The 12,799-nt window shown below is 38.4% G+C and overlaps 1 protein-coding gene across 4 annotated transcripts in view; it reads right to left on the bottom strand.

Annotated features, from left to right (window-relative positions):
* efnb3b (ephrin-B3b) overlaps window positions 1-12,799 on the bottom strand; it is an 888,832-nt gene that overhangs the window by 811,892 nt on the left and 64,141 nt on the right. For all 4 annotated transcript variants that reach the window (XR_012382271.1, XR_012382272.1, XR_012382270.1 and 1 more), the window contains 1 exon segment: window positions 1,387-1,682. Coding sequence is in view for 1 of the 4 variants with exons in the window: in NM_131806.1 (NP_571881.1) it covers window positions 1,387-1,682 (296 nt within the window). In the remaining 3 variants the exon portion in view is untranslated.

Below are 12,799 nucleotides of genomic sequence, written 5' to 3'. Positions count from 1 at the left end.
ACATTTTGGTTCATTTCGGCTCATTATGGGACTTGTTTGCTAATCTGGCAACACAAACAAGTCAAAGCTCACACCACTTTCCCTGTTAATTCTTGCACTGAGCAGCTGGTTTTTATTATTAAGCATGTACAGAAGGGAGACACATAAAAATGCATCACTAACAAACAGTGTTTAGTTCCCTTCTCTAGACACCATGTATAATCAACATTTTTGGGAGTTTTTTGGTTGTTGTATGTGATGGTCACTCCTATAAATGACTTAACTCTGTGTACAGATCAGGATTATGCACTTAAAATGCAAATTAACAACCAGGTTTTGCTAGGGTGTGTATGCACTTTGTTTAGTAACGAGTAGTTTGTTAAGCATCAGATGATTTTTTTAGAATGATTTCTGAAGCACAGTGACACTGAAAAACTGAATCATTGTGCTGAAAATTCAGCATCAAATGCAATAACCTCATTTTAAAATATGCTAAAATGTAAAAGACATTTTCAATTGAAATAATACCCCGGTTCTTACTGTATTATGTATTTTTAAACAATCATATTGACCCACAAAGCTTGGAAAGGTAGTGTATATTCAAAAAATGTAACTGGGTTTTCTTTCCTACGACACATGGTTATATTCTGAATGATTCATTGGTGCACTCTAGCACCAGAGTTGCACTTGTGTCCAAATTCGTGATCCAATTAATTCCTGGTGGATAAAATTGAGTCCAGTCCTACATTTTTTCCAGCTGAATATGCATCTTGGAACAATACCAGACTATGAAAGTAAGATGACGGCTTCAAGTTTCTAGAACTACACTTTTATGGTACAAATGTGTCAGAAAAAAAGTCCTGAGATTTGAGAGTGCTTTGATGGGGGAGTCAGGCATATAATCGCTTAAATGTTATAGGGCTTTTCCATAACTTTTAAGATTTTAATCACACTTCCAATGACTTGGCCAGATTGGAAAATCAATTAAAATTCCAGGTTTTCCATCACTGTATAAATACTAGCAATTGGCACTAAAAACATGGCCATTACATGTTTGGGCCTAAGGGTGTCAGGACTTCCCCAGCGTCAAATCCACTTTCTGAAATGTTGATGTTGACAGGCTTCTGTTGCCCTCATTTCCATCAAGCTACTGTGCACTGTTTTAAAAACAACCCTTAGTAACTCGACCCAGAGCGAGATTGTTCCATTTGATAAAGTCACAATCAGCCAAATCCCATCGTGACTTCACTGAGTAGTCTGAAGCTAAACAAACCAAACCGTGATAATGAAATCATTCCATCTCTTCTAACATGGATTAAAACAATAAACAAGGGCGTTAGCTAAATCAACTCTAGGCTTGAATAATCTAAACATTTTGATTCACATCACACATTTGCACGGACTCACCGATGATGAAGTAGTCGTGGTTGGTCTTAAACTCGTGGCCCCACAGGTTTGGCGAGTACTCCTGAAACTTGATGGTGAAGCGCATGTCGCTGTTGGGTTTATCGCAGGTGAGAAGCAGGTTCGGGGCTCCGGTCACTTCACACCTGTCTGCCTGCTCCCGAGACGAAACCAGGTACAGTTTATAGTACTCATAATCAGCAGGGGCACGAGGGCCAGGCGGATCTGAAGACGGGCAAATGAGATCCAGACGATCACCAATTTGAGGGTACAGGACATAACCCTTATCGTCACTAAACCTGTAGAAAGAGGAAACGAGAGAGAATGTAATGGCATTACGGTAAAAAACATACATTCACTGGCAAATAAATGAATTCCTCAAATTGAATTTTAATTATGAATAAGTATTAATAAATGTCCAGATATTCGCTGCTTCCCAATTTGCATACTATCAGTCTGAAATAGTATTCGAAAATAGAAATAGTATGTCCCAAATTGTAGTATGTTTAAAAGAGCATGCCAAAAATTCCCAGATGGTTTACTATTTTAAAAGTATATACTGTAAGTGTCCATACTCATTCATTCATTTTCTTGTTGGCTTAGTCCCTTCATTTATCCGGGGTCGCCACAGCGGAATGAACCGCCAACTTATCCAGCAAGTTTTTACGCAGCGCATGCCCTTCCAGCCACACCCATCTCTGGGAAAGTGTCCATACTCTACCGTTGATATTTCCCATAGTACATTGCGCATTGGACATGAATTTGATTAGAGCTACAAATTCGGGTAAAAAGTGTAAACAAACTACAAACATGGCAGACGGGCGAGACCAACCGCTTCAGTAAAGATATTTGAATGATTGTTAATCTAGCACACTGGAAGACGTTTAAATAATGGTTCCCGTGTTACATTTCTTCTGCAACAACAATGTAAACTTATATTAAGATGTGTTGGAATATTAACGTCTGAACGCATGATTATCCAAAGACCTGAGGGGATTTCTCTGCATGAAAGACTTGTGAATGGCAGATTATCCTGCTGCTGTTGCTTCTCCAATAAGGTAATAAATGAAATATGAAAGAAGTATGGATGATGTGTGGATGATTGACAGGGCTAAGTACATAATGATGTTAATGAGGAAGTAGTATGTCCTAAAGCTTGCATACTCTTCTGTCACACACTCAAAAGTTTATACTTTTCCTTCACAAAAAAGTGCATACTTTTGGGGCGTAGTACAAGCAATGCGAATTGGGACGTTGATATCAATAAAAATGACGTTTTATCAACATAACAGTTGCATGTTACAACAGGTTTACTAGCTTTTAAAAGTAAACCTGACACTTTTAAGGCAACGTATTTGCTCACTTTTTAAAGTAAGCGAACCAACTGCGGTTTATAGTGTTGAATGGTGCTTAATTAAAAATTGAATCAATCTTTTTTTTTTCCTTTTATTTTAACGCAAGCTTTATTTTGGTATGTAAACTACTGTCTTTTTTTTTTTTTATAAGTATTTTTTTTATTTTGATCACCAAACATCCAGATTTATTTCAAAACACATTACTATAAAGCAATAAAATGTTCTTAAAATAACCTATGCGCTAACTTTATTTTCGATGAATCAGCGAAATTTTAAAACGTTATAAATACTGAGCACCATACACAATAAGTGTTCATATTTTTAGGCTGGTGTTTGTTTGTGGCAGGGCAGACCTGCAAAAACCTGTCAATTATATGGTTCAGAAAAGAGGCCATGGATGCATCATAAGATGCGAATGACTGGCTTAATGCGCCGCTATAACCTCTCGCTTCAGGACATTTGCTGACAGAAGCATACACTTCTCCTGAAAATGTCTGTGGGTTCGCTGGCAGCCTCGGGAACCGGCTGGCATTTACTGGAGCAGGTGTGGATTCAACCACACTCTCCCTGGGTTTCTTTATTCGCTAAATCACCTTGCCTACAAGTAGAAACCCATCCTCTTCGTTTACACTTCATTCATCTACCCTGTTCGCCTCTCTCTCTTCCTGTTTATTCAAAGCCCCAATGAAAGTGCTCTTTTCCGCTGTGTAAATCATCCGAAGGTGGTGAGACTTCAAGGTTTTTGACGACTGCATTTGCACCGATATGATGCTCCATTCTTGCATCTTCAACAAGTGACTCTAATGAGAATGAATAGGCAAGTCCGGATCCAAATCCCACCCCGAGATGCTTGTTTCCAAAGGAAACCATGTCAGATCAAAGCACAGCCGAGGACCCGCATAAAAGCTTCCAATTTCCAGGAGAACTTGGCTGTTGCCGAATCTCAGGGAGTTTCCTTTGAATTCTTTCTATGTAAACAAATGACTAAACGACTCGCAGACGCTAATTACCATTTTATCATCATCTCTAAACAGCCAGCCACACCAACGGCTATTTACATGAAAACAAATTAAGGCAGTCGGGCCGCATGTTTACATCTGAAAAGAAATAAGGAAATACTTTCACGTAATGACGGGAGGATCCATTATACATTACCATAGAATGGAAATCTGGGGCATGTTTATTAAAGCTAGTTGCTTCTGTTCTTAAGACACAAAAGCAGAGTGTGTGAGGAGGGAAAAAAGGCTTGTGCGTGTGTGTGTGTGGCATTCCATTGGGTGAAGAGTTTCCTGTCCTTCTCACACAGGTTAGAAAGGTTATCAGCAGCTCTTACAGTGGAGAGAACAGACACTCGACACACACTCAACACTCACTTCACGTACCACAATTAGACTGACCGATACCCACCCACCCATGCACACACACACACACACAACTTAAAAGGAATTTTTTGGGTTCAACACAGCTTAAGTATTAGCGGTTGAGAGTTGTTGGCTTTTTGGAGTTTTTAGTTTTAAAGTATAGTGAATAGTAAGTGGAATGCTGGTAAAAAAAATAAATTAATTAAGGTCAGTAAAGGAATTTTATTTGTTTGTGAAAGAGGTCTCTTTTAAAAATGCTGCTTTAATCAAAAGTATAACTTGATATCTAGTTAACCATTTGGTATCAAAAGTGGCTTATATGAAAGGTAAAGGCCTTTAAATTATACTTATTTTACCAAAACTGTTCTTGCAGGACTTCTAGAATTCATCAAGATTCTTTGGATTATCCTCCTTCATCTTACCCCAGGCATGCTCAATAGTATTCATATCCGGTGACCGGGCTTGCCAATCTTGGAGCACCTTGACCTTCTTTGCATTCAGGAACTTTGATTTGAAGTATGAGAAGGAGCGCTATCCTGCTGGAGAATTTGCCCTCTCTCCTGGTTTGTAATGTAATGGCAGCACAGATGTCTTGATACCTCAGGCTGTTGATGATCCACCCAGCAAATCTATTGCATGCCCCCATACTAAATGTAAACCCAAACCATGATTTTTCTATCAACAAACTTGACTGATTTCTGTGAGAATCTTGGGTCCATGCGGGTTCCACTAGGTCTTCTGCAGTATATGTGATGATGTGAGATGTGATGTGATGTGATGTGTGAGATGCAGTTTAATAGATAATTCATAGGAAAAATCTACCTTCTGCCACTTTTTTGAATGATCAACTAGAAGTCAAGTTATTATTTGTTGCTCTTACAACTGGAATCGACAACAAGACTTTTGTCAGGTAGTGTATTTATGTATGCTACGGGCAATGTGTGAAATCTCGGAATTGTATAGAACACCTAGGAAATGTATAGAATGGCTAATGTTTTTAGGCAAAATATGAAATATAAGTTTTTTGTAAAGATTTTTTATACTTTTCCTAGGCATTCAATTCCAATGCATTATATAGAATGACAAATATCATTTAGGCAAACTGTCAGAAGAGCACAACAAAAGCCTTTATTGACATTACGTATTTTAAAGTGGAAGGAATACGAAATAAAGCATTTCTGTATGATGTTCTTACGAAAAAAACAATGACAGCAGAATTGAGATTGAATTATCTGTTACAATATTATCTGTGATGTGGTGTAGTGGAACCTCGTAACCTCGTTAGCAATACGCTGTCTTACAATAACGTTCAACACTCACATGCTTCGATCGGCAACATCAAACAATGACCCAAGTGCCCCCTCCAACATCAGTGGCGGGAAAAATGGCGGGGGTAGGCCAGTTACATACTGCATTCAATAGAATGCCTAGGCAATGTATAAAGTAGCAATTATTCCATCCTTTGACATTCGGTTTTAGGTAATCGATTTGTTTCCCAGGCACGCCGGATTTCACACATTGCCAGTACATGTACACCAAAAGGAGAATCACAATTTGTTATAACTATATTCCAAGTGAATATATCTTAAAATGTCATTTTTTCCTTTGATGTCCAAGCTAAATTTTTAGCATCAATAAAGATCCTTCAGAAATGACTGTAATATGCTAAACTTGCATACTAATCATTCTCTCCTGCCAAACTACAGTTCAAATTCAGACCAAGCCTTAATGATACATATAATAAGCATCCTTTGCTCTACATTGTTCCATTAGCACATAAAAACATTGTGGTTTTGTCAAAAAGGTCATATAGAGATGAATATATATGATGACTGTCCTGTCAGTCCATTCTTTTCTGTCTGAAATCACTCAAACTTACATCATGTGATACAGCAATTACAATCTCCAAACTCATAACTTCCCAGCAAAACCAGAACTCAGCATTACATCACGTCTTTTACTTTACCACAGCATGCCAACATGTATAAAACGTTTGTTTTGTTCCTGCAATGGCGATTCTGGAAAAAACAACTAATGGACAAGTCCACATTAGGAGGCCGACACTGCTGAATGAGCTTCATTTAACAGCTTTCCTTTAACATGTCCTTCAGCCAAAACAAAACACAGGCACAAGCCGTTGCTAAGAGAGTTTTTTTTTTCCTCCTCAGGTAGACAATATAGACACACACACCGGAAAACAGACAAACAAAAGTACCAAAACATCCTGCAGATGCAAAAGACATTTTTTTGCATACGCATTCTGTTAGGTAGATTTTTATCTGGTTCATCGCAGACACCGTCACAGTAGACTTGATTTGGAGAATAGAAAGAACACACAGAAAGAGAGAGAGAGAGAGAGAGAGAGAGAGAGGTGTTGCGGATCAGAGGAGCAAATGAAAGGGGTGAATGAGAGATAAAATAGCTTACGAAACCTAAAGGAAAAGAGTAAACAGAGACGAACAATGAAGGAGGGGAAAAAAACAGGTGGACACAGAGCGAGAAGAAAGCGAGCGGGCAGAGGATGCCGGAGATAAGAGAGGCGCTCACTCAGTTGTTGACATGGTCACGCTGGTCTGCTCTAACCCACTGAACTCTCAGCTGAGACCCAGTAGAAGAATCCTGGCCTTTATCACCACATTCACACCTTCTCTCTTCTTCCCTCCCTCTCACGCCCTCCGTGTCAGCGTGACAGAACAGCATTTAGCCGAACTCACTGCAAGTTCACTACATCACACATTACTAGCGGGATATTAAACAATAAGCCATTAGAGGATACGTGTTAGCATTTTTAAGGGTGTTATTAGAGACAATGCAACACAAATTGCCTAAAACATCCCTAATTCTCCAGCAAAGTGTGGTAAATTATTTGTTTTTTATTAGTAATGCTAACAATTAGAAGAACAAGTCATTTTGTTCGTTACTGTAATTGTCTTTAAAGTTGCCAGGCAACACAACAACTAGGCCTATTAATATAAGTTGTGTCCCAGATAATGTACTATACGTCAGGAGTTCCCAAACTTTTCAGCTTGCAGCCGCTAAAATAACAATTCCAGTAAATCGCAACCTGCAAATTCCTCAGAGGAAGTTATAAATATAAATACATTGCGCACACAACAAAACGTCTACATAAACATGAGCATATTGACAACACAAAAACAGTCTAATAATCATATAATTTTTTTAGTAATTTATTAATTATTATATTATTATTAATATTATATTAATAATAATATAATATTAACCTCGGCAAAAGAGACTGGTGGATACAATGTTTTCAGCACAAGTCTATTCTGGGTTTAATTTTGGAGGCTGCCAATCAGAGATTATTTTCAATGTTCAGTTGCGGCCTGTATTAATGTTTTACGTATTTGATTGCTGTATAGGTGTCAGAAAGTTTAACTTGGTGCTATAAAATCAATCGTAAACACCACTCCTATGAAAAAAATACACTGTAAACAGAACAGGTTTCCACACAATTAACTCATGTTGTCCCAACACAAATCCATTAAGTCAATTTAACACTTTTAACAAATTTATGTGGATTGAACATCGTTGTCCCAATGAAATATCAAGAATTGTGTTGTTTCAGCTCAATTTAATTAAGTAGTTTGAACAAGTAAAAAATATATTTTTGTATGTAATTGTGAGGCTGATGGCTTTTCAATTGCATGTTGTTGTTTTTAAGTAACTATTAACTATTATTATTATATTCTATGGGTTATAGATAAAAATATTGTAATTCTAATACACTGTAAAACCCCAAAAGTTAAGATAACTCAAACCGTTTGAAGAAACCGATTGCAACTTTTAAAATGAGTAGATTTAACTTTCAGTAAATTTTAAAGGGGTGGTCCAGAATGTTATTTTTAAGGCTTGGTTGTGTTAATAAGATGCAAAGCAATGTGTGCTCATGTTTAACTTGAAGGAAATCGTGTTATTTTTTCATAAATCTCACTTTGATTATACACAGCTACTCAGCTAACATGAAAACGACTGTCATATTTCCTAGTTCCTCTAAAAGGCCCACCCTCAAGTGACTCTGATTGGTCATCATCATAATATGCTGTGATACGCCGATCGGCTTCACGTCACGCCCTGACAAGCACGCGCGTTTTGTGTAAACAGTCAGTCAGTCAGTCAGTCAGTCAACACGTGTCTGTAACGAGTGAAAATGGGATGCGGCTCCTTTAACTGTTTCTGTGCCTTTTAGTGTGTTTATGCGTGTATACGATGAAGTATTTGTAACACGAGAAGCGCATGTGCGCGGGAGAGATTTTTATTGTTCTTTTTCTCTCATGCTCGGATTAAGTTATTTTCTGTGGTGACAGAATAAAGCACAAGATGTGAGATGAGACCTTTGTGAGCCTGGATTGATTTGTTTTTGATGTTACACTCCAGTTGGGAAATCATTGCTGTATTTTTTTTAAATCAATGCGTTACAGGACGTCTTTCATGCATATGCGGAATATGCCTGTGTAAGTAACATGAATCGTTCACATATCTTTTGCGACTTAATTGTCCGAGTTGTAAAACGCATAGCATAGCTGCCTATAGAGAGAAATTCTGCCGTCTCACACAGATAGACGCAGGTGCTGGCCAAGAGTGCGTGTATGTGTATGTGTGTGTGTGCGTTTACAGCCGTTTGATAAATATGGATTTGTAACGTTAGCTAAGTCGTTAGCGGTTACCATAATTTCCCGTTGTTTACATCTTTGCTACAACACACCGTTAAAGTTAGACACTGTACATGTCATGATCAATTTTAACAAATAAAAACACTTACAGGTCATGACTCAGAGTTCACAGCGTCTCCTTGCTCCATCTTTGAGAAGATTTTAACTGAATCCAGCACTGAACTGGGAGAGATTCTGGAAGCTGTGTTTTGTCAAATCATGCTTGCTATGTATTTTATAGTTCTCTGGAACATAATTAATATTGAACTGTAAGCACTTCTGTGTTTGGGTCGTGTCATTTGGAAGCCCAACAACAGAAACAGAACAGCTCTGTGGAAACAGCAGGATGGCATTTCTCTCTCTGCAGTAACGTTACAGCGCCTCTGGCCACGGCCTTTACCTGCGCAGTGTGGGATGCGCAATAACGAACTTTTGTGATCTCACAGGGGGCGGAAGTATTTTTTGTAGTCCCCAAAATTCGTTAATTGTAGGCGTTGCTAAGCTAACTCTGTACAAATCAAGGTCTCCCTTTGCATTAAACTTTGAATATTTTACATTCAGAGATGCTGTTTATGTTCACACAGATACATTACACATCAACTGAAGTTTAAAATATAATATCGTAGTGGACCACCCCTTTAAGTTAACTACACTCATTTCGTTTGATGAAGTTGACTGTTGGGTTTTACAGTGTAGTTTAATAAAAAAAAAAAGACTTTTGGAAATCACCATGTGACCCCCTGTCATTGTCCCTTGAACTCCACTTTGGGGACCACTGCTATATGTGTACAATAAATAAAACATCTAACATTTTTAATACATGTTTTTCAGTTGACGCCAACTTTAGCACTCCACGTACATACAATATGTATGCCACAAAATGCAATACAAGAATGTGAGCTCATATAAAGCAAATTGATCACAGGTGTGAGCGTATTGGCTAGTTCACATCTGCTTTGAATGCAGAGGATGCCTCAAGCGCTATTTTTTAAAAAGGCAGAATAAATCAAAAACGGTTCACTATGCTTCTAAAATAAAAGAGCTAATCAGTTATTGGGAAAGCTAGGGCTGGGCGATTTGGCCTAAAATCAAAATCTTGATTAATTGAGCATTTTAACTGGATTACAAGTATTCATTCATTCATTCATTCATTCATTCTCTTTTCAGCTTAGTCCCTTTATTAATCTAGGGTCACCACAGTGGAATGGACCGCCCCCAATTACAATTAATGAACAAATGATTAATTTGTTTATTTTTTTATTTATCATAGTTCACTGATAAGATTTGTACAGTGAATATGCTCACATATTACAAGTGAGAGATTTTGAATGGAGGATGCGTTACTTGATTTTAAAATAATTGAAGTAAACGCACATTACTATCTATGATTATTTACTGAACATCAATGTTGAACAACTGAAATTAAAAATACACTCTGCATGAAACCAAAAAGAGAAAATAAATAACTTGCACCTTTGGAAACAAAATTAATTGTTTTCTATGTTTTTCCATATATAAAGTAGAAAATAAACATCATCTCTTCTAAATAAAAACACTTGTAAATCCTGTAAATAATATTTTAAACAGTGCATTTCTTGAATCTTCTGTAAACAAATACTTAGATTAGATCGATTATAGGCTCTTAATGCCAATTTCGATTACTTTTTTTGTGCAGCCCTAGGGAAAGCCATTGTATCACTTCAGTCACCATAAATGCTTTGATCCCACAGAAACCTGAGAATCACACTTAAGACAATCACTATTGGCTGGACCAACCTGAAAGTAATGGGTTTTTTATGTGAATTGAATTGAAGGTACAATATTTACTTACTTTTACATTATAATATTTACATTACTCACTTGGCAGATGCTTTTTTCTAAAGCGACTTACAAGTAGTAGAAAGTATAGTATATGTAGCAAAAATGTATAGTATAGCTAACATATAAGTTAAAGTTATTTTTTATAATTTTTTTTACCCCATTCAAAAAGAACAGGGTTGCATGGTGGCTCAATGGTTAGCACTGTTGCCTCACAGCAAGAAGGTCGCTGGTTCAAGTCCTTGCATTTTTGTGTGGATTTTGCATGTTCTCTCAGTCTTGGAGTGGGTTTCCTCCGGGTGCTCTGGTTTCCCCCACTAGTCCAAAGTGTATGTGTGTGAATGACAGTGTATGTGTGTTTCCCAGTGATGGGTTGCAGCTGGAAGGGCATCCGTTATGTAAAACATGTGTCATGTGCTGGATAAGTTAGTGGTTCATTCCGCTGTGGTGACCCCTGATAAAGGAGATAGGACTTGATCTGACATGCCTGAACTGCCCAAAGGTGCTGTACATAAGTTTTTTTTTAATCAAATACACCACAAGCACAGATTTGTGGACACAAAGCATCAAAGTAAATCTATGAACATATGCAATGCATGGAAAATGCTAAATATAATCATAGATTACTCCAAAAGAAGTAAAACTGTAGGGCAGAGAAAAGGGAAAAGGGCAAGGTTTGAAACATTTCAATTTAGAAATTGTAATGAAAAAAAGATCATGCATGCATGTCGGTGGCAATATAGTGGTTAAGTACGTCAACATACAGCATGTAGGGTGCTCACGGAGACTCAAGTTAGATTCCCAGCTTGAGGGCCTTTGCTGATCCTTCCCCTCTCTCTGCTCCCCATGCATTCTTGACTACACTTTACTGTCCTATACATGTGCTATGCATGAATATTCACTAAAAGACTGCATTCCAAAAGTCAATTTTAATTTCATGTTGACTTTAAAGTCATCATGTTTATATCTATTTGAATAATGAAAATACATTTTGCAATGCGTCGTCAAAGCAATCAAGTCTTTGTTTGCATACTGTTTGCAAAGTATGTGTATCGCCTAGCAATATTGTTCTATTACAGTTACACAGAGACAGCTTTGTTTATTTGACCAGAAACATTCTATTTTCATTAAATCTAACCGAATAAAAGAGTCCGACACAACAAACGCTGTAATCCATCAGCGCTGCTTTTAAAGCATGTGTGTGCGCCAGACCCAGTCACACAGCCTGTGTAATTACATATGTTTCAGCACTGGACCGCATTAGCCTTCGTGATTGAACAACTGTCAGGCGGCAATGTCTAATGAGCAAACTCAGGGTTAAGCAAGCACTCGGCAGATAATTAGAGAACGTTTGCAGAACCTCGCCAAAGAATTTCTGACCCGCGTGTCAAGCTTGAAGAAGAGAATGGAAAGAAAAAAAAGTTGAAGGAAAAGGGACGTGTATAAAAATGCAGCCACAAAGTCAAGTTTGAGAGTGTGGAATTGAAGTAGGATGAAAACAGCAGACTTATATGTGCTGGAAGACTTTCGTGGAGGAGTAGTGTGTGTGTTTGTGTTTGCAAAGCTCGACAAAAGCTAACCGCACACACGGGCAGGCCTTCAAAGCGCAGATTAAAGTCAAATTATATCGACATCTCTGTTTACTCTAAATATAAACATGATAATACACTCCTCCAACCATTCCTTCTCATCCCAAACACTCATCATTCCTGTTTGGCTCTCTCTCACCCTCCCTCGGTTTCTCTCCATTTCTCTGCCGCTCTGGAACAAAGGTGGCATTCATGGTCACACATTGAAACAAGCAGTGGGGGGATGGAGGGGGGGCAGAGGTGACAGGAGTGTGTGCGCGCCGGGCTCGTTTATGAGGGCAGAAACATCATTTTGTCAAACTCCGCCGACGCCCTTCCCTGACCCTGACAGCTCTTGAAAAGAAAAGAGTGTTAGTTTCACCCCGTCCCGCCCCTGACAGCCCTGACCCTCATCAGCCACCCCCACCCCTCCACCCGATCCCACCTTTCTAGTCCGTAAACCCCTCCACCGTCCTCTTGTTCATCAGTCTTGCATTACAAAGATTCCACAAGAGAAACTCGAGCTGTGTCCAAAAACAAGCTCGGGGCACAGGTGCAGTGAGGTGGACCTCTGTGTGTGTGCGTGCGCGCGTGTGAGTGTGTGTGTGTGTGTGTGTGAGCATAAAAAAACAGAATGTAAG

This window comes from Danio rerio, chromosome 7 (genome assembly GCF_049306965.1).
Source record: "Danio rerio strain Tuebingen ecotype United States chromosome 7, GRCz12tu, whole genome shotgun sequence".
Lineage (NCBI taxonomy): Eukaryota > Metazoa > Chordata > Actinopteri > Cypriniformes > Danionidae > Danio > Danio rerio.
Note: the sequence above shows the minus strand (reverse complement) of the source record. Positions and strands in the feature narration are given on the sequence as shown.